Below are 24,539 nucleotides of genomic sequence, written 5' to 3'. Positions count from 1 at the left end.
TGTAAGGAATTTAAATAATTAAAAATTAAGTCATTGAAGATTATTGCGAGAAATTAAAGTTTCAAATGGACTTATAGTTGGTAAAAAGCCTCCCAGTAGGGGGGTTAACTCTCAGCCCAAACTAGTCATTGAACTACATTCCAAATAAAGATAAAATGAGAAGGGGAGAAGAAATAAGACTCAGGTAGATAAAAATAAAAACTCAAAGGTTTCACCTCACCTTGGTCTTTTTCTTTCTATCTATCTTCTTCCTCTTCTTATTCTTGATTTCCAAAAGGTATGCTTAAAAAATTGGACAGAATTTTCAGGATTTTAGGAGACTTTTAGAAGGGCTTTGTGGAGCCTAGTTATATTTTGATCCGGTTGACGACCCGACCCGACCCGAATAATGTTTGCGTGGTATTTTGATGGGATATTTTCTGAGGCTTAATCCATGGAGTGGGACCCGTTTTGTAACCCATTGTGTATCTTGTGCGCAGTATATAGAAGCCGTTTTTGGTGATTAGGGTTTTTTAAGGTTTTGGTTGTTGTCTTTGAGACTGGAGCCGCACTTCTGTAATTCTTCTCGAAATAGTGAAATCTCTACAACTCCGTGGACGTAGGCAAATTACCGAACCACGTAAATACTGTCTTGGCGTGTGATTGTTTTCTTTTTCGACGACGTGTGTGTTTTTCTCTATTTCTTGTTTCGCGAATGACCATGGTTACCCTCAATCACCTTATCATTAATGGTTATTCTCACCCTTTTGAGTATTACCAATCAAGATTATCAAAGGGTAAAGGAGTAAAAACTCATAAAGTTCTAGAGAATTTTTTAAGAGGGATAAGAGAGTCCAAACCCATTGAAAAAATGAATTAGTTGAAAAAAAATCAAAGATGGCACGTAAATATCATTCAAGAGTAGGGGCCAAATAGTCAAATAACCTCCTACATCTCTCAGCAATTTGGGGTTAATAGTGTAATTACCCTTGAGGATCTAGAGACTTCTTTTTAAGGGGTAAATATGTCAAGATCCCTTGAAATTGATCAAATTCTAGAGTGTTATTACCCTTGTGGGGTTTTATGTTCAAAGTTTCTAAGCATATTTTGTGGAGTATGCTTCCATTTGCCATTTGTTAAGGTCTTTGGAAGGAGAGAAATTTAAGAACTTTTTTGGAAAAAGAACAACAAATTCCAGAGCTCATTCTATATGTTCAAGGGCTTTTTCTCTTTTGGGAGAAGGTATTTAAAGAATTTATAGGGATCATTTTTGAGGTTTGTAATGATGTGGGAGATTGTTTGTAACATAGAGGTGGAATAAGAGTTTTTTTTTTTTTTTTTTAATAAAATCTTCAACTTATCAAAAAATTAGCAAGGAGAATTTGGGGCTTTTTAGTCAAATGCATTGGATAATCTTTCAACACCTTGAGGGTGAAAGAATAATTGCTATTGAGATTCTAGAGAGTTCTTAAGGAAGGGCAAAAAGGTCAAGGTTCATTGATCTTGAATATGAGAGGTTAGTGGGGTTTAAAGTAGAGTGGTCCCCATAGTGTTTCCGTCCATCCTTACATGAGGTGGGGACAAGGCAGAGTTATGCTTGTCTGTAGGTGAAGTGAGGACATACCAAAATTAACCATGTTCGTAGGTGAGGTGAGGACGGACCAAAATTAAACCAATTCTTAGGTAAAGTACGTACAAGTTGGGATTAGGCCCACTTGAAAGGTCCTCTACAATTGTGAATTTCAATGGTCCAGATTTATATGTATTTTGATGATACATATCCCATTGAGAATTCTCAAGGACCAATATTCTTTAGCTCGATTTCACATTGTTGATCTATGAATGTGCGATTGAAAGCCTAAAATGTACTGACGGGATTATCTAATCACTAACCATATCCTAGGCTTCTATCTCATGTGTATATAGATTTTTCTATTGGTGTTAAAGGGTTTCCTTGCTCTTCACTCAATTTAGAGTTGAAAATTTGTTAATAGATATAAATACGTTGTAAATACAAATAAATCTATAAGAAATGAACATTCTACTCCTACTAAATAAAATATTGCCCAATCATATTTTAACTTGAGCATTGGAAGTATCTTTGATGGGTATCAGATTGTAAAGAATTCAAAATGAAGATGAACATTGGATACGAATAATTGTGATTTCTCGGAACCCCTTCTCCATCGTCCCCATGGGCAACCAAATGGGCATTTCTCAAATGGACCGGGCAGACACAAACAAACCCGATCCATTCATGACCAATAAAAACATGACACATGTTGTGACACCTTGCTCCTCAAACCAAAAAGAACTTTTCTTTAATAATTTTTTTGCTTCTAGTTTGTTCCATCAAAGGAATCAATCCTAAAACCAAAGTAGTAATGATGTAAAGGGGCATATGGCATCAACACTATACTACAGAGCCTCATCAATCCTTCTTTCTTCTTCAGTTTCTCTGCGTCGTCGTCTTCCCCTCGTTGGAGCCTTTTGTTTACTAACTCTTGGCTTCACCAACCTCACCCCAACAATCTCCTCCACTTTCAAGACGGGGTGCGCACAGTCCCTCCCTCTCGTCCCTTTCTTTCGGTACCCTTTATCATTACTATCATGCGCCTCTTTACACCTCCATTTTCTATTATGCGCCTATCTGTTTTTCTACCTTAATTTAGATGATAAATACAGTCCAAAATTGTATTTTTTTCAGGTCAAGATTTGCTAGACTACAACCATCAAACAGAGGGATTCATTCTAGTGGAATGGAAGGGAGTAGTAGTGCCAACACTGTCCCTAGCATTGTTGTTTACGTTACGGTTCCAAATAAGGAAGCGGGTTTGTTCGTTATCATCTTTTGGTTGTTAATGTCGTGGTGTTGTTTTAAATTTAGTTTCAAAAGTTTTGGATGATTGGGTATCTGTTGTGGTTGTGTTAGATTGGATAGAAGTTGTACTCATTGTTGATTCGACATTTTTTATTGTTAAATTATGCATGCTATGCTCTTCTTTTGATTAGTTTCTTTGATTGTTAATTTGATGGTGATGTTTTAAATTTTAATTTTCTCAGTTTTAGATGATTGGGTATCTGTTGGGGTTGTGTTAGTTTCGATTGAAGTTGTGACCATTGTTGATTTGACATTCTTTATAGCTAAATTATGCATGCTATGCTCTTCTTTTAATTAGTTTTTTTGATTGTTAATGTGGTGGTGTTGTGTTAAAGTTAATTTCCTCAGTTTTGGATGATTGGGTATTTGTTGTGGTTGTGTTAGTTTGGATAGAAGAAGTACCTATTGTTGATTTGATATTTTTTTATAGCTAAATTATGCATGCCATGCTCTTCTTTCAATTAGTTTCTTTGATTGTAACTGTGATGGGGTTGTTTTAATTTCTAGAGTTTTGGATGATTAGGCATCTGTTAGGGTTTTGTTACTTTGAATGGAAGTCATACCCATTTGTTGATTTGGCATTCTTTATAGCTAAATTATGCATGCTATGCTCTTCTTTGTTAGTTAAGTGGATCTATGGTTTCCAGAATCCGATTTTCAGATTGGATTGGCTAGTGCTGAGTTGGGTTTGAACTGTTTTGGGATAATCTTCCCAAATCAGTTTAAATCATTTTGGCATTAAGTGATAAGTATATTTAAATTTCAAAAGTAATAGGCATGGTTTAAAGTTTCAGAATGTTTTGTTCAAGGGATTTGAGTTTTTGTGTAGATTGTCTTGATTCGAAACATTGCCTCCAAACAAGATTTTAAACCTGGGAAATGGGTTTGTTTTTTTCTGTAATAAAATGGATGAATAGGTGTTACCATTATAAAATCCTCAGTTTATATCAATCACAAACATTTAAATTCTTAAATTATGCATGATCTGCTCTTCTTTGGCTAAGTGAAAGGGGTTTCCGATTTTATATTGGAAAATATTCAGACACTTCGATCCCATTTTGATTCAGTCTGAGTCAAATTGGGATCGTTTTAAAATCACAATTGAACTCAAATAATGCGACTGATTCACACCAGTGACATTCTTTATTTTGTTTGTTATAATTTGTAACATAATATGATGTTTTGGGGAATGCTATTGTTGGGTAGTACTCGATGGTGCTAAAAGAAGAAAGAAATTACCTTAATGTTGTGCTTGTTTGTCTAAAGTTTTAATTAGCAGAATCTTTGATGCAGGGAAGAAGCTTGCGGAAAGTATACTCAAAGAAAAACTAGCAGCATGCGTCAATCTAGTACCAGGCATGTGATTCAAGACCTCTTTTGTGCGATAATTATTTACGAGTGCCACACCAACCTTTACTAACAGCACCCCATAATTCTTTGGTGATTTACGTATGAATTGGGGGTCGCGTTAGCAAAAGTTGGCGTGGCAATAGAATCTCTCTTTTTTACCTTGCATTTGGATTCTTATTAGCCAAGTAAAGGTTTGCTTTATATAAGGATCTTTTATGCAGCGCTCATACCAATTTTTTAGCTAATTCTTATCTAGAACAAGCTTAGAATTTTTTTCCTCAGATTTTCATTCCTTAAAAATAATTTTCTACTGTTCAGGTTTTTTTTCTTTCTTTGTTTGTGGCATTTAATGGAGAACCTCTGCCTTTCACCGTATTAGGTTTCACAAAACACGATGTTTATGAGAACTCCCAAAAGTCTCCCAAGTATAAATGTATTTATATGAATAAAGGTGCTTCTATTGCCACACCAACTTTTAGTAACAGCATCCCAAGATGTGTGTTAATTCTTTGGTGATTTACATATGAATTGGGGTGCTGTTAGCAAAAGTTGGTGTAGCAATAGAATCTCTCATGAATATGCTACATGCCCCAGGTGGTAAAATGACGAAAGCCAACCTAAAATAAATCTCAATCAATAAAAACTAACAAGAACAACTCGTAAACTAAGGTGGCCACACAAATGGGTTTTCACTCCATCACTTTATTTTTCCTTTTTATGTCATTTTCCCCAACCTAAAAGGAACTTGCCTTTGTGATTTAGTCCATTAGCACAGGTTGGTGTTAAGCTTCATGAGTTAATTTTCATCATCCCAAGTATCTTCCATTGCAGACTGGCCTTGCCATTTCACTAAGAATCGATGATAAGTCCCCCTTCATATCGTGATCTTCCTCAACTCAACCACATGTTCAACTTGAATTGCTCCATTTGGAAATTTCCACACAATTCACACCACATGAATCCCATTGCTAAAGATTCTGTTCAGATGAGATCCTTAACAGATTTTCCAAGCTTCTATCGACAATGTTGTTGTGGGGTTGATGCACATTATTATCTTGTAATTGAGTTCCCATTTTGTTCATCAAAGTACTCCAAAAATGACTTTAAAATTTTGTCTCGGCCTCATTTTATAACTTGAGGTCTATATTGTTGAACAATAAAGTCGAAATATCTCTAAGTGTTCTTTTACATGCAATGATTAGATCATTTTCAAAACATTTCAACAATCACAAACATCAAGTCCATCTTCTTACTGTTTTGGCTATCCCATCACAAAATCCATTAAAATATCAATCTATGGGGTTGTTGGGACTGGTAGTTGCAAGTGTGGCCTCATGTTTTATGTTGGTCCGTTAGACACGGAAATTCGACATTTGGTCGCGTATCAAGTAGCATCCTTCTTCATTTTAGCCAAAATTATTTTTTCAGCTTCCATAAGCTATGTTTTGTTGTCTTACTGTGACAGAGTATATATATGGTTTTATTTGGCTACCTTTTAAGTTTTAATGACATAATTTTTTTACACTAGCTGTCAACCTCTCACAACCCTTCTACACCTTGGTATGATACCATCAAAGCTATCCTAGGGCTTGCAGGTAGAGATGAATTCATGATATAGCAACTCCTATGGTCATATGATATCACCAATGTACGTGTGTATTATACAATGCTTAATGAAGAATGGATTACATTGTGACCACAGAGTAATCAAATGGATTACGACCATTAGCCGATTTTCTTTTGTAACTAAATCATAAATTAGTGGAACCAAAATAATTGCAATGCAAGAATCATTGAGGAATGCACCCATTGGAAAGAACTTGTATGCTTGGCATGGTTTCAATCTACACTTTGCACTAGTAACCAAGATGAAATTGTTGTTTGAAAAGATCTCTAGAGATGTTTTTGGATATGCAACTTAGTAGGGATTTCAGATGTGATTACTGATATTTGTTCGGTTGGCTCATACAGGTTTTTTTATATATAGCAATAATCACGTTGTACTTTTTTTTATAGGTAAAAAATTTATCAAAAAAGAGATAAAGCAGGAGGCCAAGAGACCCGCCTAAACACGGAATAAAAAACAAAAACAAACTTAAAACAGTACAAATTGTCATTTACACAACAAATCATCAAAAAAAAAATCTCTCTAAACTGCTTAAAGAACTCCCCAGAATCGACAAGAGATCCTCTTGCAAGGAATGTTCCTTTCCCTCAAACACTACTGTTTCATTCCAACCAAATTCCTCAACAAATGGAAAAAAGTATAATGTGATTAAAAAAGTATAAGTTGAATCCCTTGTGCTTCTAACTTTGAAAAAGTGTTGAGATTGATTGCGGGAAGCACCAAAAGGTATTAAATAACTCCAGGAAACAAGGCCAAATTTCTCTGAAAAAAGATGAATGAATAGGCAATGATATGCTGATTCTCCACTAAACTTACAGACGAAGCAAAAATTTATCAAGGTGATTCCCCTTGCCATGATCTGGCCTATTAAAATAAAATTTTCCCACGACCAACTAGATAAAGAAAGCAATCTTTGATAGGACCTTTGGCGTCCAAATTTCAATGTTAGGAAATGATGGAGGATAATTAACATAAGATTTGTAGAATGAGCATAACTTACAAAAAAACTTTATCTTTGTTGCCTTCCTTCTCCCAATTGTCCTCTAGAGAAGGATCAATATGGATCTGAGAGATATGGTCGAATAAGCTAGTGACCTCTTGGATCTCCCAATCATTAATCTATTTTAAACCCAAGATTCCCTGACATTTGCTCTCCAGAAAGGGCCTTGAAGTATTTGATTGGGGCCTCTTTCTTCTGGGACATTGAGAATAGATTTATAAAGTGAGATCTAGTGGGAGGTGAATCTCCACAATAACAGCCTCCCAGAATCTTACCCTAACCCTTACAATCTAATTTAACATTTTACCGAAAATCCTTCAACTGATTATGTATTCTTCACACTTGTTACTAGATGGATACACTTGATATTTAGGGTGGGTCCAAAATTAGTTCAATGATATTTTAGTTTTCAGGGGCATTTTTCGATGAAAAATTCGGGAAGAAAAAACAGAAACAAACAGTGCAAATTCTGCCACTTAAACAACAAATCCTCAAGAAAAGATCCCTATAAACTTCTTAAAGAGCTTGCTCCAAGAGGACCACTTGCAAGGAATGTTCCTTTCCTTCAAACACTTTAGTGTTTCGTTCCAACCAAAAAATTTCCTAAAACTTTACCCGATCTTTTTCGAATTAAACCAAACTGACCCCCCCAAATAATTGTTGAATCTGAACTTGGTTACCATGAACCAAATTATTTGGACGAAGAGATTTTACCATTTAGAGAAAATCCATGAGTAGCTGTTTGTTTTGATTTGCCTTAAATCCTTAATGATTTATAAAGGGGGTGACTCATTACACTACTGTAACCACGATGTTTTTCTGTTTATTTTCCTCATTTTACTTGTTGGCTCCCTTGTTGATATGCTATATTGCTTGCTTATGGAAGTAATCAATCCTTTGTCTTCTCTAATTACTTATTGATTGTAATCTCATTCAGTTAACGTAAATTCTGTATTTTCTGAGTGTAGGTATCGAGTCTATTTATTGGTGGAAAGGGGAGGTAATGGATTTCCCATCAAGTCCAAAATCTCTAATTTGTTCTATGTCATTTAAACTCATTGTTTTTTACCATTGGTTGCAAGTAGATCGTTATCTCAATAAATTGTGGTTGGCTGAACCTATGTTTTAGAACCGATCTTGACTCAACTCGGATGTGCAACAAGTTGTGTCAATGATGATGAAATTCTAGAAAACATGGGGGAGTCAAATAAATGTGTATTTAATTTGTTAAATGTTTTAATTCAGAATTTCATCTATTTCATGTTTTCCAAAAAATGAACACCAAATACAACACATTACTTTGGCCGACTTTCTAATTCAACTCCAGAATTTCTCAGTTGTGTTGTGAGTTGGTTCAAAATTAAACTCAAAATTTAATAGAGTCAACCTGGCCAAGTTTCAAGTCGACTCTATGGGTTTTAGAACACAGCTGAACAAATCTTGTTCCTCATTCAGTGGTCTTCATGTGCACCCGTCCGTGAGCACACAAGATTCTCTTGCACATGTATGTCTGCACACAAACAGGTTGATGAGTGCAAAATAATCTTGAATGTGTTGTTATTTGCTTTGAAAGTTTTTTCTTGTATTTTCAGATCCAGACTGACTCCGAGGAACTACTTATAATCAAGACCAGGGAATCCCTTTTGGAAGCTCTGACAGAACACGTCAAAGCCAACCATGAATATGAGTAAGTTCAAAGCCTCTTGATAATTTTCTACCATTTTTTAGAGGGCTTCTATTGGCACCCCAATTTCATAAATTATTTCTCACAATTGTTAAAGATTTAGCACACCATTCAAACATTACATAAGTTTGGTGTAAGTTATTACCTCAACATATAAAAGCATTATAACACATTCAAACAACTTCAACATTTGTTTATAATTAGGTTAGGCTCATATAAGATCCTAAATCTAACAAATAGAAATTTAAGAGAGAGAGAGAGTTCCTCTTGGCACCCCAAATTTTACTTATTCTAAGCCATTGAATTTTTTTTTAATTGGGGTGTAATAAGTAAAAGTTGGGGTGTCAATAGAAGCCCTATTTTTTATTTTTTATTTTTTTATTTTATATTTTTTTAAAGTCTAGTAGTTGGAGGAAGCAAAATACATTTGGGTTTTCTCTTTAGGCTCTATATAATTGCGGTAAAATGATTTTCTAGGGAAATGTGATTTGTTGACATTTGATTGCGCTTGTCATTATTTTTTATTTTTTATTTTTTGTGGTGGAAATGATTTTCCCGTCTTGGTGGGAAGATATTTGCTGACATTGACTGCTCAGGAAAATGATTTTCTTGTTAGGGTGTGAAAAACCTAATGTGACTCACGATTACTCCCACGCCTAAAACTAGAAACAAGTCTCTTCAAACATTATTTTCCTATACACGATTAAAAAAACAGACGTTTTATCACAAAATCCATTTCCTTGTTTTTTTATTTGGCTTATGTGGTGATGAATTTGGTGCTATATATTGTGAGAGGCAAACATGAAACTCTCACCACCAAACCTATCTAGTATAAATGCGGAGAATTGATGTCAAACCATATCAGAGAATTTTGTAACCAAGAGATCTTGCAAGGGAACATAAAAAGTGAATCTTTCGACCGAATTCCACGTCACGGGGTTACCCATGGATGGTTTGGAAGTATTGCTTTTGATTTATTTTTATTTTTTTCCTTCATTTCTAGGACCAAATGCAACATCTGTACATTTTCTGACCAGTTTTGTTCATTGTTCTTGATTAGTGTTCCTGAAGTTATTGCCTTGCCCATAACCGGAGGCAATCTCCAGTATCTGGAATGGATCAAGAGCAACACAAGGGACTGATGTCTTTGATGCTGACAAGAGACAGTTTCATCAAAACATGAATATTTGATGAATTTCTAGTAACATTGTTTAATATTTACTATAAGAAGATTAATGGTTGGTTGTGATGCCAGATAAATATAAAGTAAGGTATTAGAAAAGAGAGATCAAGTGGTGGTTCTGTTTGAAAACAAACAAGGTTTCAGGTCACGGTGGAAGTGGTGATTAAGGCACATCAATGTATATATAATAAAAATATCAGATTGGACTCTGGTTGGATTGGGTTTTTATCATATCTTAATACTAGAATCCAAACCCAATCTAGTACCAATTGGATCTATTTAAATAAACTTCATATGTTAAACAAAACATATGATATTACTTAATGTATATACATTCTCATTTTGTCGGATCAGCATTGGATTATGGACATGATCCATCCAAAACTGATCCAATAATCCATCTTATCAGAACCCAAAGTTTAGATTTGTATCCAAAGTTATTAGGTCAGATTTCAGGTCTGTTCCAATCAATCCCTAAAGGTGAAGCGTGGCATGCCCTTAACAAGACTCTAACAAAATTTTCCAGTGCTAGCAAGTCACACTAGATCTGTCAATGGACCGGGCAAGGCCGGGTTCGGGCTGGGTTTTTTAGGCTAAAATCTAACACTAATACAACCTAACCCATCTAAATATCGGGCCAGGCTTAAGAAATAAAACTTTAGTCCAAGGGTCCACTTGTAACTCGGACCAACAACATTCGGCTCATTTGCAACCGTGCCGGGACAAATCCGTTCTCAACTTTTTTTTTATTATATGGAAAGCATACTATAAACAACTATGAATTGATCAAGATGATACTTGATTATTAGATTTTTCTAACGTATTTTTATCTCTCATTTCAACGGTCATTATTAATTTATAAGAAAACTCCACCAGGCCCACATTCATAATCCCAAAACCGATCCTATAATTAAACCAGCTTAACTTAACCTGACCCGATTTTTACCCTTTTATCTTCTTCAAGCTTCAAATCTCAAAGAACAAGTTAGGGTGCTTAGAAGGTAGAAGATGAATTTTGGAAAGAAACCCTAAAGCATCATTTATAAAATCCCTCAATTTTTTCCTGATTTATTACTTAAGTTTACCAAATAATTGTCGGAACAAAACCCCCTGGCCCTAACAAATAATAGCCAAAGCCGGACTTGGTCACTATGCTTCAAACCAGCACGAGAGCTACCACTGACAGTACATCATCCACCAAGATCAATCAGAGCCCAAGGAAAAGATGTTCCCTAGACATCAAACTTTGCTAATTTCTTTTCTTGAGGATTGACAAATCAAATGACATTTCTTTTCCTTGCCATATAATGGTTCGGTTATTGATATTATCGATGTGTATTTACTTACTTTTAAGGGCATTTAAACGTTCATTTTCAAAATTACAGTGGCAAGTATCTATATTGGGGTAAAGAGGTATTGAAAGCGAGAAACAAAAAATTTTCTTTTATCTGAGTTGGATTTCCGTCGAGGGGAACAAGAAGGCAAGCTTGTCATTAGAAAATATTTTTTTCTTTCAAATTTTAAACCAGATTTAATTAAATATTAGAAACAACAGGGTTGGTGCTCCCAGTGAGGAGCACATTTGTTCAGTCCAGATTAAAACACAAATGACATTCAAGCCCACCTCCCTCAAGAGAAGAATGACAAACATTGGCTTACAATATCATCTACGCCTCGTCCAATTGGTCCTGCACAAACCACATTTGTTAATAATGAAGAAAGCTAATTATTTTCACTTGATACTTGACTTATGAAACATTAAATCTGTATGTAATATAATACCAACCTGCACATCAGACGTCCAAAGAGTGAGATTGTCCCTCAGAAGTTGCATGATGAGAGTGCTGTCCTTGTATGATTCTTCACCTAAAGTGTCCAGCTCAGCAATGGCTTCCTCAAATGCCTGGCATTAGAAGAGAAATCAAATGTCTGCTTACTTACTAAAGTTTCTGATAAAATGTATATAATTGTAATAGCAGGAGCCCAAAAAAAAAAAAAAGGATTCAAAGACTATTGCACATTGATGAATAATCGCGATTGTTGTCCTACTATTTATATTTTACGAAAAAAACATACCGATTTTGGAGTCAAGAAATTCACTCTTCATGACTCTTCACCCTCACCAAATTAGTCTGTGTCCATGGCACTCACGAGAAACATGACCCAACTTGCCACCAATTGGCTTCGACCATGAGAATAATTTTGACCAAAAAACGTTGGTGAAAGAACAGCTTGAAAGAGGTGAATGAGCAGGGCCTTAAATTGACATCAAAGATGACTTCATATGCAATTGGATTGCAAAATAAAAAAAAATTCCCAAAAATTTGAGGTTGAATTCTTTCAAACTGTGTGTTGGGGGGGGGGCAGCAAGATAAGGTGTATGTGGACAGTAGTCAGATAGCTTTTGTTAGTTGGATTAGAAGTAGGATATTAGTTTGTTTCATAATCCTCAACAAATGGTAAAAGAAGCTAACAATCAAAGAATCATATTCTTGCCAAGGAAACAACACTGCTGCCAATTATAAAGTAGAGCACAGACAGATCTCAAAAAGCCAAATGAACATAGAAATGCAAATTTGCAATGAATTAAGTGGTTTACAGTCTCGCTACTGCTTTTAGACATAAAACAAATGTTGACCACAATGACGTCTTTAGGTATAACGTGGTCGGCAGCTTGGTTTCAAATATATCATTTGAGGCCCAAAGGACTTGCTCAAGTCATCTTGATATCGTTCTTGAACGAGCGGGATATTCAATTTGAATCCTCCTTCACATTGACTCGTCCAATATTTAGAAAATATCAGTTGAGCCAATAAAACTAGGTCAAGTCAACCGGGATTTTGAATTTTATTTTATTTTATATAAGTACCTAATTTTTTTATAATTTAAAAAATTTACTATCTAAATAAGAATATGATCTTGTGACTAAGCATTTTCCAATGCAGCTTATTTTAGATATAAAAAAATTAAAAATACAAACCAAGTGAAACTGTTTGTCTTGCTCAAGATGAGATGACTCAGATAAGTCAACTCTGTAACATGAGGGATGAAACGAGACACAATACTGAGTTTTAAAACCATGATCAGGAGTAAGAACTCAGTCAAATGAAAAAGAAACCTCGAAAGGAACAAGATGACCCCAAATGATAGAACTGGGAAAAACAAAAGAGAGTAATCCTTAGTCATAGAATGGTAAAGAGATTTCATAGTAAAAAAACTCCATTACATCAAAAAACAGATCAAACAATATTTTGTTAGGGAGGAAATAAGATGAGATGTTAGACAACTGATAAGGCCACAGAATCCACCTCCCAGCCATTGAGGCTCCTCCAAAAATTGAGATCCCAATTGGACATATCCCCATGTTGAACCCTGAAATTCTCCTCCAACAAACTTTTTTTTAAGAATATGGATTATAAGGAAGGGAGTTGAACGATCAAGGGGGAGTCAGCACCACACTATTGATCTTCCTAAAAGCACATACTATCCCTCGGCCAAGGCAATCTTTCTTTAGAACTTGGGAAGAATCACACAACCATAAGATGTATCGACCCCGCTTTCTCACCTTTATTGTCCCGATACTTGGTTTTAACATTGCACCTCTACAAATCTCGACAACCACTTCCCCAACAATGCATCATTCATGAGCTTGAGGTTCTCCAAACCTAAGCCTCCATTTCTTTTTCGATAGAAAATGAACTTGTAGTTAACAAGATAAAATTTGCCATTCCCATTTCTATACTCCATAAAAATCACAAAACATCTTGCCTAAATAAAGCTCCAAGCTATGCAAACAGAGGTAAGAAATATACCAGGATGCCACAAAAATACTTTTAATAATGTCCCCCTTTGGAGAGAACCTAGTCTTCAAGGATCCTAACCACCTGTTCATTCTCTCAATTACAGGATCCCAGATAGGTTTGTTCTCGTAGGACACACCAACAGGTAGACCTAGAAATGATGGTGGGAAGTGTCCACTTCACACCCTAAGGACATTTCCAAAAAACACACACACGCGCATGCACATATATGTGTGTGTGTATAAACATATAATGGGGAGGGGTGGGGTTGCAAAATCATAAACATTATTCTCGGCTCTTAATAAAAAAGACCTTTAAAGAATGGAACCTACCCAAAGGAAACATTAAAGAAATCAACATAATGTCGGCAAACCAAAGATAAGACACCCTTGGCCCTTGGGGCACCAAAGATCTCTACAATCATATTGAACAAAAAAAGGGGGATAATGGGGCCCCTAAAATTGCGCAAAAATCATATTGGATTCCCATGCACAAAGAAAACGACGATGATGATACACTTCAAAATCCAACCGATCCATCTAGACCAGACCCCCATCCTCCACATTACATACCTCAAAAAGTTCCAAATCACGTGCTCACATTATTTCTCCAAGTTACCTTTAGCACAATAAACCCTGATCATTTGATCCTAGAATTGATACATTCATTAGCAATCAAAACTCCATCCAGTATTTACAACCCTTTAGCAAAAGCTCTTTGTTCTAGTCCGATTAAGACTAAGATGACCTCTTTAAGCCCCCGCCAGAGACTTCGATATTATCTTATGCATGGCACCCCCAATCAATCTAATAAGACAAAGATAAGAGATATTTTCAAGGGATTTTTAAAATAAAAAAATCCTATAATAATAATATTTATATAAAAAAAGTAATAAATTTTGTTTAGTTGTAGAAAATAACCTCAAATAACGGTCCAAATGACGTTTTTTAAAAATGTCTTTCCAAGTGGCGTGTTTCAATATTTTAATCAAAATATCCTCAAACTACCCGATGAACTATCCCTTATATTTAGAAAATGCCGATGAAATGGGCATTTTTCATTAAAAAAAATCCAGAAAATTACAATCCCACGGTCCTATAATCACGTTGGTTAGTTTTCAAAATTACAAAAATATCCTTTTTTTTACAATGTAATCTTCAAAAACCCTTTAATTAATATTTTAAATTACAAATAAGCCCTTCTTTGATACATGTGTGTTTGCACGACACCTAGTTGTTTGTTAATATATTGTTTTAATAATATAATAATAATATTGTATATATTATTTTATTTTATCATTATACTAAAACAATGATTTAATATCTATATAATAAAACACAAAAGGTTCTCTTCCAAATGTTTATCTTGTACATAAGTAGGGGTTGGGATTTAATCTCCCCACAAATCTTGCGGAAAACTCTACCATTTCTCTTCTCCCTTTCTAATGATACCCCTCCAACTTTATTCCTAGTTCTCTTTTATCTTTCTTTTCTAAGAATACCCTTCCAACATTATCGATTTTCCCTTTAACCTTTTAAATAATAACCCTCCAACTTTATAATAAAACACAACGGTTGTCTTCCCCTACTGTTTATCCCTATAAAGAGTAGTTCAAACTCAATCTCAAGCATACCTCAAGGAACAATTTCAACTTTATACCCTTTTCAAGAATATCCCTTCAATTTTATTGCCTTTTTCTCTTCTACCCCTTCTCCAATAATATCCCTCCAATTGTATTCTTTCCTTTTCTCCCCTCTTTCCAATAATACTCCTCTAACTCTATTGTCTTTCCTCCTTTGCCACCTAAACCTTAAAAGAGGATGATTGTGCCTTAGGCATTGCAAACTACAGTTATTATATGTTATAATAATATTTTAATATTATCTTAATAGATAATTTTAATAACTTTATTCATATTATATTATTATATATTATTTTATTATATTTTAATATTTGGTGTTTTAAAGACCTGTTGGAGATGTTTTAAGGCTAAACAAAGAGTTCCTTCAAAACCTTGAAACAGGTTGGCTGATTCAAAGTCTTTTCCTCACTCTTGCGCCATTTCCTCCTCATTTCCTCTCCTTCTCATCACTCTTTCAATCATCTTGCGCATCTTCAATGGTGGTTAGGTTAGTTTTTTTTTTTTTTTTCAAATTTTATTTTTTATGTAATTTTGTATTATTTGTTAATTAATTGTTTTTTAGAAGGTGGCATGTGCAAACGCACATGTACTAAAGGTTTGTAATATTAATCAAAGGGTTTTGAAGATTACATAGTAAAACAGATAGTTTTGTAATTTTGAAAACTAATCAATGTGATTATAAGACCGTGGGATTGCAATTTTCTTCATTTTGATGAAAAACGCATGTTTGACCAAAGTTTTTCTCATGCGTTTTTCAAACAAAAAAGGATAATTGAGGGGTAATTTAGGGATATTGTCATTAAAATATTGAAATATGCCACTTGGAGGCTTTTTCAAAAATGCCACTTGGACCGTCGTTCGATGTTGGTTTTTACAATTAAACAACATTTATTACCTTTTTAACAAATATTATTTATTATTGGTTTTTAAAATTCCCTATTTTCAATCCCAAACTTCTAGGGATGAGAGTTACAAAGGAATTGTTAGAGTCGTAATCAGGATAACCAACTTCTTGAAAGTCTTTAAACACCAGTATTAGGTCTTCTTCCAAAGTATCTCAACAAGCTTTAAAGAAAGCCATTGAGAATCCATATAATCCAAGGGTTACCTAAAGCATAAACGATTTGGGAGATGTTCTAATTTTGAAAAGATTCCTCAAGCCACATGTGTTGACCTTCCTAATACAATCAAAAGACAAGATTATCCAACAAAGGCGAAATTTTCCATGTAACGTGCTTTATACAATGACACCACACCTTCTTTAATGTTTTCCTCCCCTTATAGAATACAATCAATGATTTCAAGCTTCACAACTTCTGATGGGCATTTACCATCCAGCGAAAGAATTTGATATTTATCTCCTTTCAGTCACTTCACCCTTGACTTTTCCTTCCAACAAATTTTTTTCATGGCCACCACCTTTGGGAACTCTAACTTCACATTCATCCTTTTTCACCCTTTCTTTGACCATCAAAACATCAACCTTATCTACCCGATCCAACACTACAACTTCTAGCAACATAACTGTTTCTTCAAATTCACCATACCAAATGCCTTGTTCCAGACGTTCAGCTTTTCCTTCAATGCTTAAGCACACTATAGAGACCCCAAAATCGCTTGACATATGAGCTTGAAGTCCAAAGAGTCCTAGAAAGAACAAAATAAAACCAAAAGAAGAGAGGGAGGGAAAAGGGAGAAAATGAGAAAAATGGATAATTTTGAGGGAAAAAGGGATAACTAAACTCGCATACTTCATCTTGACGCATAGAATCGAAAATCATACTTCGCGTACCCAAAACCCCCCAAATTAGGTAAAATGAACAAATGCCCCCCAAATGGTATCCCATAAAAAAATGCTCCAATGACCACAACTCATGCATAGTGACTAAGAAAATCTTCATTTAGGTGAAGACAACATGAAACCTAAAAAATTGCATGTTCATCCAAGAAAATTTGATAATTTAGGCAAAATAATCGAAATCAATTGCTAAGGGAACGCGCACGCCTCAAAATCCCCTTTTCACACATGCAAAAAAAAAAAAACTACCCAAAAAATAGAAATCATCATTTTTATTTTATTAGTAAAAGTAGATTTCAATAATAAAAAATGGTTGAGGTGACCAACAAAGAACACAGAACAAAATCGAACGGGATCAAGTTAATCCACAGTTTCACTCCCATCTAACCATAAAGTCCCAAAAAAAGACACATTTGAACTCTTCAAAGGCTTTACACCAAATAAGACATTTAATTGACACAATGATGTTATTGATTGAGGCTTCCTTTCTTTCCAAAGACTCCAGCAAATGGCGAAGGGAGTAAGGGACCATAAAATGCACTTGGAAAAGGATAAATCATCATTTTAGGTCATAACAATATTTTTTTTAGATTATTAGGCCAAATTGACAATCTTTCAAAAAATACCCAAACCAAGTGAACCCTAAAATTTGACCGATCTTAAATAATCCTCTTTAGCCAAATCCAACTACAAAAAAGGACTAGAAATTCCTGTAAGCACGTGTTAAAACTCCAAAGCATAAAAAAATTTAAAAATGCCCACAAAATTCAAAAAATTATCAACATACCTTTTGACTTGCAAACACATCTCACCTATAATTATAGCCCACAACCAATATCTCTCATCACTTTTGAAACATTCAACCAACACTCATCTCCTCCATTTCCATCATTTCTCACCATGCATTATTCCCCTCAACTATTTCAACCTACCCAACACACATGCCCTACTCCCCTCACGTTTATAACCTATCATGGTGTAAAAAAGCAAAAAAAAAAAAAATATGAGAGAGAGAGAGAGAGAGAGATAAGGTGTTGTGGAAAAAGCAAACAAAAAAAAAGCACCCCAACCCTTATTTATCTCTCTTACGCAACTTTCACTCTCTCAACTCTTTCTAGTCTTCCAGCCTACTCTCTCTCTTTCTCCCCGCTTATTTCTTTCAATTTTGCAAAGAAAAGCGAAAAGAGGGTAGAAAAACCAAAAAAGAGAAGAAAAAAGGAAAGGGAGAGAAAATCTATTGGATCTCGAACTCCGGAATTATTCAGCTTCTTACACCTATGGGTAAGTTGTAAAAAAATAAAAAAAATCTTTTTAACTTCTTTTTTTGGTTGCATTTTCTTCAGTAAAAAGAGGGCAAGGCAAAGAAATGGAGGTAATGTATACTAGATCATATACAGGTGTCGTGGGTCTGACTTTTACAATCCCCTCATCTTACTACACCCTAAGATTGATTTGTAGGTGACATCAATCATGAGAGTTTTTTTTTTCTTATGAAGTGAAACATTCATGATAATGAACTAATTCCAATCATGAAACTCACTATAAAAATGAATTAATTCCAATCACGAAAATCCCTACAAATGGTGGTGAAGCTCCATTGGCTTCATCCTAGCACAAACCACTCAATTACTGCCAGTTGAATTGCACTTTCATCATCACAAAACAACCAAATGCATAATTGGAGTCTTGAAGTAGACACTTCCTGAATTGCATTAACCACATACTCTCATATGTCTACATCATTCATATGTGATATTCTACCTCTATAGTATACAAAGACAATTGGTTTCCCCTTGCAGCACCAAGAAATTATTGGAATAACATAGTTTATTATTAGTTTTCTATTTATTTCTATATAAGGGCATTCATGTCCATTCACACATTAGTATAATAAATATCTACCAAGCTCTCATTATGAGACTTGACAAGTCTCTTTTTACAATTCTTCTTGGTATCAAAGCCTTGGAGGACCCATCCACCCCTCCTTGGGTTCTTCTACTTCGGTTTTGGGATCTTGTGATTGCTGGCTACTGTTTTATTGATTTGCAATAGGGCTGATGGTCAATAATGTTGTTTTCTACCTATCTAATGATCGCACATTGGATTTAGGTTGGCAACAGACCTCCCTTCAAGCCAAATCTTCGGCTATATGATTTACTCTTTGACTTCGAGGAAGACTTCCACTATTTTTTGTGTTTTGTTTTGAGGCTGGTGTGAGTTCAAGTTTCTTGCCTTGATTTCTTCCTTATCTACAGTTTCTAATAATCTCTTGGTTCTCGCACCCTAAGTGTATGTCGATTTGACCCTACACGTTTTTCCCTAAAATTGTAATCTTCTTACATTTGATTATTGCTATTAAGAGTTATGACACCTCATCAATCTTGATCTCGGTTCATGAAATTCTATTTGGGAAGTAGAGGCAAATTTGGATGATTTTTGGGTACAATTAATACTTGTCATGACTGACATAGTCGTGGTCGATGGAATAGTCTTATTTGGAGTCCTTGTGGGAAGACAGACCATGAGAAGGCCCAATACTTTCCGCACTATACTCATTTGTTGAGCTCTACTACCACTCCTTCGTTGGGTAATTCTGCTCCCCGTGCTGCCACTATGGATTTCTCACTTGCTCCCACCATTATCTCTCCTGACACTATTGATTTACAACAGCTTCAAACCTAGATTGCCACTATTGTTCATGATCAGATTCATGCTTATGCTCACTCATCTTCAATTGTGGCCTCAGTTACTATGCCTCCAGGTATATCTTTTGCTTTTTATGTCACCCAGTTTGATCAAGCTCCCTTGACATGAGTTATTGATTCTGGTGCCTCTGATCACATGACCAGTAAGTCTGGACATTTTACTTCATCTATTTTTTCTCATATTCATAGGGAGGTTTGTCTTACTGATGGGTCCCTTACACCTATATACAACAAGGGTACCATCCCTTTATCATCTGGTATTTCTCTTGACACTATGCTCCATATTCCTCACCTATCTCTTAATCTTTTGTTTGTGAGTAGTCTTACCAAATCTCTAAATTGCTCAGTAATTTTTTTTCCTACTCACTATACATTTCAGGACCTAACTTTGAGGAGATTTTTGACAAGGGGAATGAGAGGGATGGGTTGTACCTATTTGGATCTCCACATACTACTACTCCGGCCTCTGTGCTACCCTCTTCTGGGAGTCATTTTTTCTTCTCAATCCTTATATTTGTGGCATGCTCGCCTAGGACATGCTATTTTTCAGCACTTATATTCTTTATTTCTTTCTTAAAAAAATTCTTGTAATGGGAATAAGTTTCAGTGTTTTATGTATGAGCTCTCCAAACATACACGTACTTCATATATCCCTCGCATGCATCGATTTAATATTATGTTTGATTTAGTTCATTCTGATATACGGGGGCCTTCCCCTGTTCTGCCTTTACTAGTCATCGATATTATGTTACATTTATCGATGACTATTCTCGTTGTACTTGAGTTTATTTGATGCAATCTCGGTCTGAAGTTCTTATTTTTGTTAATTTTCTTAATATGATTCAGACCTAGTACATCACTGTTAAAACTTTTCAATCTGATAATAGAGGTGAATATATTTGCGATGGGATTCGCTCTCACCTTCATAAGCATGGTATGCTCTACCAGTTAACTTGTCTCTACACTCCTTAGCAGAACGGGGTGGCGGAACGCAAGAACCACCACTTTATGAACATTTGTCTACTATCTTCTTCGAAGCATGCATGTTCCTAAGTTATATTAGAACATGGCGGGGTTCTCACTGCGACATTTTTTTTAATCGTGTTCTGAGTTCGCACTTTAAGGTGACAGGTGCCTCATGTTCTTCGCCCTAATAGCACCCTCTTTTCGATTACACCTAGAGTTTTTGGATGCACTTGCTTTATTCAGGACCACACCTCATTACTTTGTTCGATGTGTCTTCTTAGACTACTCATCTATGTCAAAGGACTATTGGTGTTATGATCTTGTTTCTCATTATGTCATACATTCTATGGTTATCACCTTTCTAAAAAATATTCCCTACTTTCACGCATCTTCTTTGTAGGACTCTTGTCTTTTGCAGGACTCTTCTTATGCTTTTTCTCGTATAGTGTTGTCTTTTTCGATCTTCTCTTCAATTTTACCAACACTTAAAGTTTACTCTTGTCGCCTTCACCCCTCTCCAATCTTGCCAACCTCCTCCTTATACTCAACTCTTACCCCTGCTCTTACTCCTTTCTATTTTTGACTTTCACTTACCTACTACACTTCGCAAAGGTAAGCGGTGGTGTGTTACTAATCATCTTATTGCCCAGTTTGTTTCCTATCAAGAATCCTCTCCTTATCATGCCTACCTGGTTGCCATTACTTATATTCGAGTTCTCCAATCTGTTTCAGAGGCTTTACGAGATCCTTAGTCATAGTTCATTGATGCTGATCATGTTGGTTTTCTTACAGATAGGAAATCTACCTCTGATTTTTGTACTTTCCATGGTGGTAACCTAATATCGTGAAAAAGTAAGAAATAAAGTGTGATTTCCCATTCTTCTGTTGAAGCTGAGTATCGTGTTATGGCCATTGGTACGTGTAAGCTTATTTAGCTTCAATCTTTGCTGATGGAGCTGAGATTTCTTGTCTCTGATTTTTCCACTTTGTTTTGTGACAACAAATCTGCTATCATGCTTGTTTTTTACTTAGTTCTCCACGAAAAAATCAAGCATATAGAGGTTGATGTACACTTTCTCATAGAGAAAGTTTAATCTGATGTCCTTCAGGTCGTATTTGTATCTTCTTCAGATCAACTTGCTGACATGCTTACAAAGTCTGTTGGTCCTTCTGTAACTAACTCTCATCTTGTCAAGCTGGACTTAGTTGATATATTTACTCCAGCTTAAGGGAGAGTATTGGAATAATGTAGTTTATTACTAGTTTTCTATTTATATCTGTGTAAGAGCATTTATGTCCATCCACACATTAGTTAATATAAATATATGCCAAACTCTCATTATGAGACTTAACAATTCTCTTTTTACAATTCTTCTGAAATAACTCTTAACACCAAATTGAATGCATATCTTATGGTCACTCTCTGAGTCCCCATGTCCGCTACATAATCCACAACACACATGCCACTATCTTATTTGAAAATTCCTCTCACATATCATAGTATTCAACAACCATGTCAATGTGTAGCTTCATTGGATTATGCATATATCAATATTGACAACTAATGCTCAAGATATGTTAGGTCATATCAGTTTTAGGTATATCAGACTACCCGCTGACTGCCCATACATGTTTGACTCTTCTAGTACTTTTCCTTCTCTATTCTAACCTTCTATTTTGGTTACACCGGTATAACAATCGATTTGCAATCACCCATTCAAAATCACAGCAGCAACTTATTCGTGTACTTCTGTTGACAAAGAAATATCCCACAATTACTTCGATCACCATCCAGATTGAGAAAGTATTTCAGTTCTCCAAGCTGCTTTACCTAAATTGAACCACAAGACTTCTTCAAACTACTTTCATTTCTTCTACATCATTTCCTATGATGAACAGGTGATTGAGGAAGATAAAAACTACTGACAAGCTGCCCACTTATCGAACTCCACAGCCCACAAATCCAATTCAATTAAGGATTCAACCATATCCACTTGATCATCAGATCACATTCACTTTCGAAGCTCAACAGCTTTTCATGAAATGTATTGGGCTACAAGTTATAACAAGCTTTCTTCATTCATTGATCTAACTCCAATGAAGGAAAAAAAGATAAATTAACAGAAATGAACGTAATAATTGCCTTATTATCCAAGTCACGTTCCACAGACTTAGAATGGAATAAAATAAAATCCTGTCCCCTGTATTTCTCACGGACTATACTAAAACACTTCCCAATAGAACAATAAACTAAAGTGGAATCAACTAAAATAATTGAACATCAAATACACAAAGGAGTGAGTTCATATACAGTAGAATCGAATAAATCGAACCTGTTTCGCCATGCTACAAGCTTTCTCCGCTGAATTGAGTATTTCATAGTAAAACACAGAGAAATTAAGAGCCAGACCCAATCTTATAGGATGCGTTGAAGCAAGATCAGCAAGTGCAACATCCTTCAAAAATCAAAAACAAAAACCAAAGCATAATTAAAATTTTCAAATACGATCTCATTCAAAACCAGATCAGAACATAGAAAAACATAACCCATAAAATCTCGCACAATTTAACCCTAAAAATCAGAAGGAAAAAAACTAATAAATCCAAAAAAACAAAGCATAAATCAAAATTTTCAAATACGATCTCATTTAGAACCTGATCAGAACATAGAAAAGCATTACCAATGAAATCTCACACAATTTAACGCTAAAAAATGTGAAGGGGGGGCACTAATAATCCAAAAAAATCCACACACACACACACACACAAAAAAAAAATATCAAAATTTTCAAATGAGATCACATTCGTAACCTGGTGAGAAAATAGAAAAATCATCGCCGATAAAATCTCAAACAATTTAACCCTAAAAAATCAGATAAAAATCGGAAAAAAAAATCTCAAGACCTGTGCAGATTTGTAAGCGAGCATGGTATCTTCAGCTGCCTCTTTTCGCTCAACTCCAACCTTGAATTCTGCGAGATACCGATGATAATCTCCCTTCATCTTGAGATAAAACACTTTGGATTCACTAGCGGAAGCCGAAGGAATGAGATGAGAATCCAAAAGTTTCAAGATTCCTGCGCAGACTTGCGAAAGCTCTGATTCAACCTTAGATCTGTAATCTTTGACCAACAAAACGTGTTCTTCGTTCTTGCGTCCTTCTTCCTTCTGTTCAATCGAAGAGACGATTCGCCAAGCTGCACGAAGAGATCCGATTACGTTCTTATAGGCGACCGAGAGGAGATTTCGTTCTTCGACTGTGAGTTCGCTTACAGAAGAAGATCCAACGACGAGCTTCTCCATGAAACTTACCATCTCTTCGTATCGTTCGGCTTGTTCTGCGAGCTTGGCCAGGTAGACGTATTGGTCTCTGGTTAGGGTTTCTGTCGCCATTATAGAAGAGAGAGAGAGAGAGAGAGAGTTGCAGCGTCGAAGACTGAAGAGTTGAAGTTGAAGGGCTTATATTCCGACGTACTTGAATTTGAGTTTTATCTTTTGTTTTAGTATTTTTTCTGAAAAAATAGTCAAAATATTGACTACTGTAAAAACTTTGAGAGAAAGTTAAAAAAAAAGCAACGCCCCTTTCTCTCTCCTGCCCATGGTTAAAAAAAAAAGCAATATTTCTGATTTGATCACCTTGGGACATTCAAAAGCGAAATTTGCAATGGAGTTGTAGAGGATAAATTTATATGAATTAAAAAAAAAAAAAAGATAGTTATTTTTTAGGGTTGAATTTTATTTTTAAATTTGAGTGTTGGATAATCGTCCAATTTTAGCACCTTGGATCAAGTTTTAAAAATAATATTTTTAATTTTTTTTTTAAATGTGAATATTTTCATGAAATTTAAAAGATTATGTTGTTGGATTAGCAATATGATAATCAATGTGGGCCCAACAATTTTTTTTTTTAAAAAATTTGAAATC

General features: G+C 35.2%; 2 protein-coding genes across 3 annotated transcripts; one reads left to right on the top strand and one right to left on the bottom strand.

The window, feature by feature from the left end:
• Positions 1-2,314: 2,314 nt before the first annotated feature.
• Positions 2,315-9,935, top strand: CUTA (Nitrogen regulatory PII-like, alpha/beta). 2 transcript variants are annotated; one of them, XM_086441104.1, is made up of 6 exons: positions 2,315-2,532; positions 2,687-2,811; positions 4,154-4,216; positions 7,806-7,837; positions 8,430-8,524; positions 9,582-9,935. In XM_086441104.1, the coding sequence occupies exons 1-6, from the start codon at positions 2,381-2,383 to the stop codon at positions 9,661-9,663; spliced, it is 549 nt and encodes a 182-aa protein (XP_086297230.1). In that variant the 5' UTR covers positions 2,315-2,380; the 3' UTR covers positions 9,664-9,935. The 2 variants fall into 2 exon arrangements, with proteins under 2 accessions (XP_086297230.1, XP_086297229.1); XM_086441103.1 differs by having other exon boundaries at positions 2,316-2,568.
• Positions 9,936-11,197: 1,262 nt separating this feature from the next.
• LOC147404979 (14-3-3-like protein G-BOX factor 14 kappa) lies at positions 11,198-24,104 on the bottom strand. Its single transcript, XM_086441102.1, has 4 exons — positions 23,520-24,104; positions 22,949-23,071; positions 11,491-11,607; positions 11,198-11,392 (listed from the first exon to the last, which is right to left on the bottom strand). The coding sequence occupies exons 1-4, from the start codon at positions 24,006-24,008 to the stop codon at positions 11,372-11,374; spliced, it is 750 nt and encodes a 249-aa protein (XP_086297228.1). The 5' UTR covers positions 24,009-24,104; the 3' UTR covers positions 11,198-11,371.
• Positions 24,105-24,539: the final 435 nt, after the last annotated feature.

The sequence above is a fragment of the Akebia trifoliata genome, chromosome 4 (genome assembly GCF_017979445.1).
Source record: "Akebia trifoliata isolate Shusen 1 chromosome 4, ASM1797944v1, whole genome shotgun sequence".
Classification (NCBI taxonomy): domain Eukaryota; kingdom Viridiplantae; phylum Streptophyta; class Magnoliopsida; order Ranunculales; family Lardizabalaceae; genus Akebia; species Akebia trifoliata.
Note: the sequence above shows the minus strand (reverse complement) of the source record. Positions and strands in the feature narration are given on the sequence as shown.

Coding starts and splice junctions, on each gene's coding strand:
- CUTA (XM_086441103.1), top strand. CDS start 2,381: ATGGCATCAACACTATACTACAGAGCCTCATCAATCCTTCTTTCTTCT. Junction 2,569..2,686: donor CCTCTCGTCCCTTTCTTTCG/GTACCCTTTATC, acceptor TATTTTTTTCAG/GTCAAGATTTGCTAGACTAC. Junction 4,217..7,805: donor ATGCGTCAATCTAGTACCAG/GCATGTGATTCA, acceptor TTCTGAGTGTAG/GTATCGAGTCTATTTATTGG.
- LOC147404979 (XM_086441102.1), bottom strand. CDS start 24,008: ATGGCGACAGAAACCCTAACCAGAGACCAATACGTCTACCTGGCCAAG. Junction 11,608..22,948: donor CTTGTAGCATGGCGAAACAG/GTTCGATTTATT, acceptor TTCTAATGCCAG/GCATTTGAGGAAGCCATTGC. Junction 11,393..11,490: donor TTTGGACGTCTGATGTGCAG/GTTGGTATTATA, acceptor TGGTTTGTGCAG/GACCAATTGGACGAGGCGTA.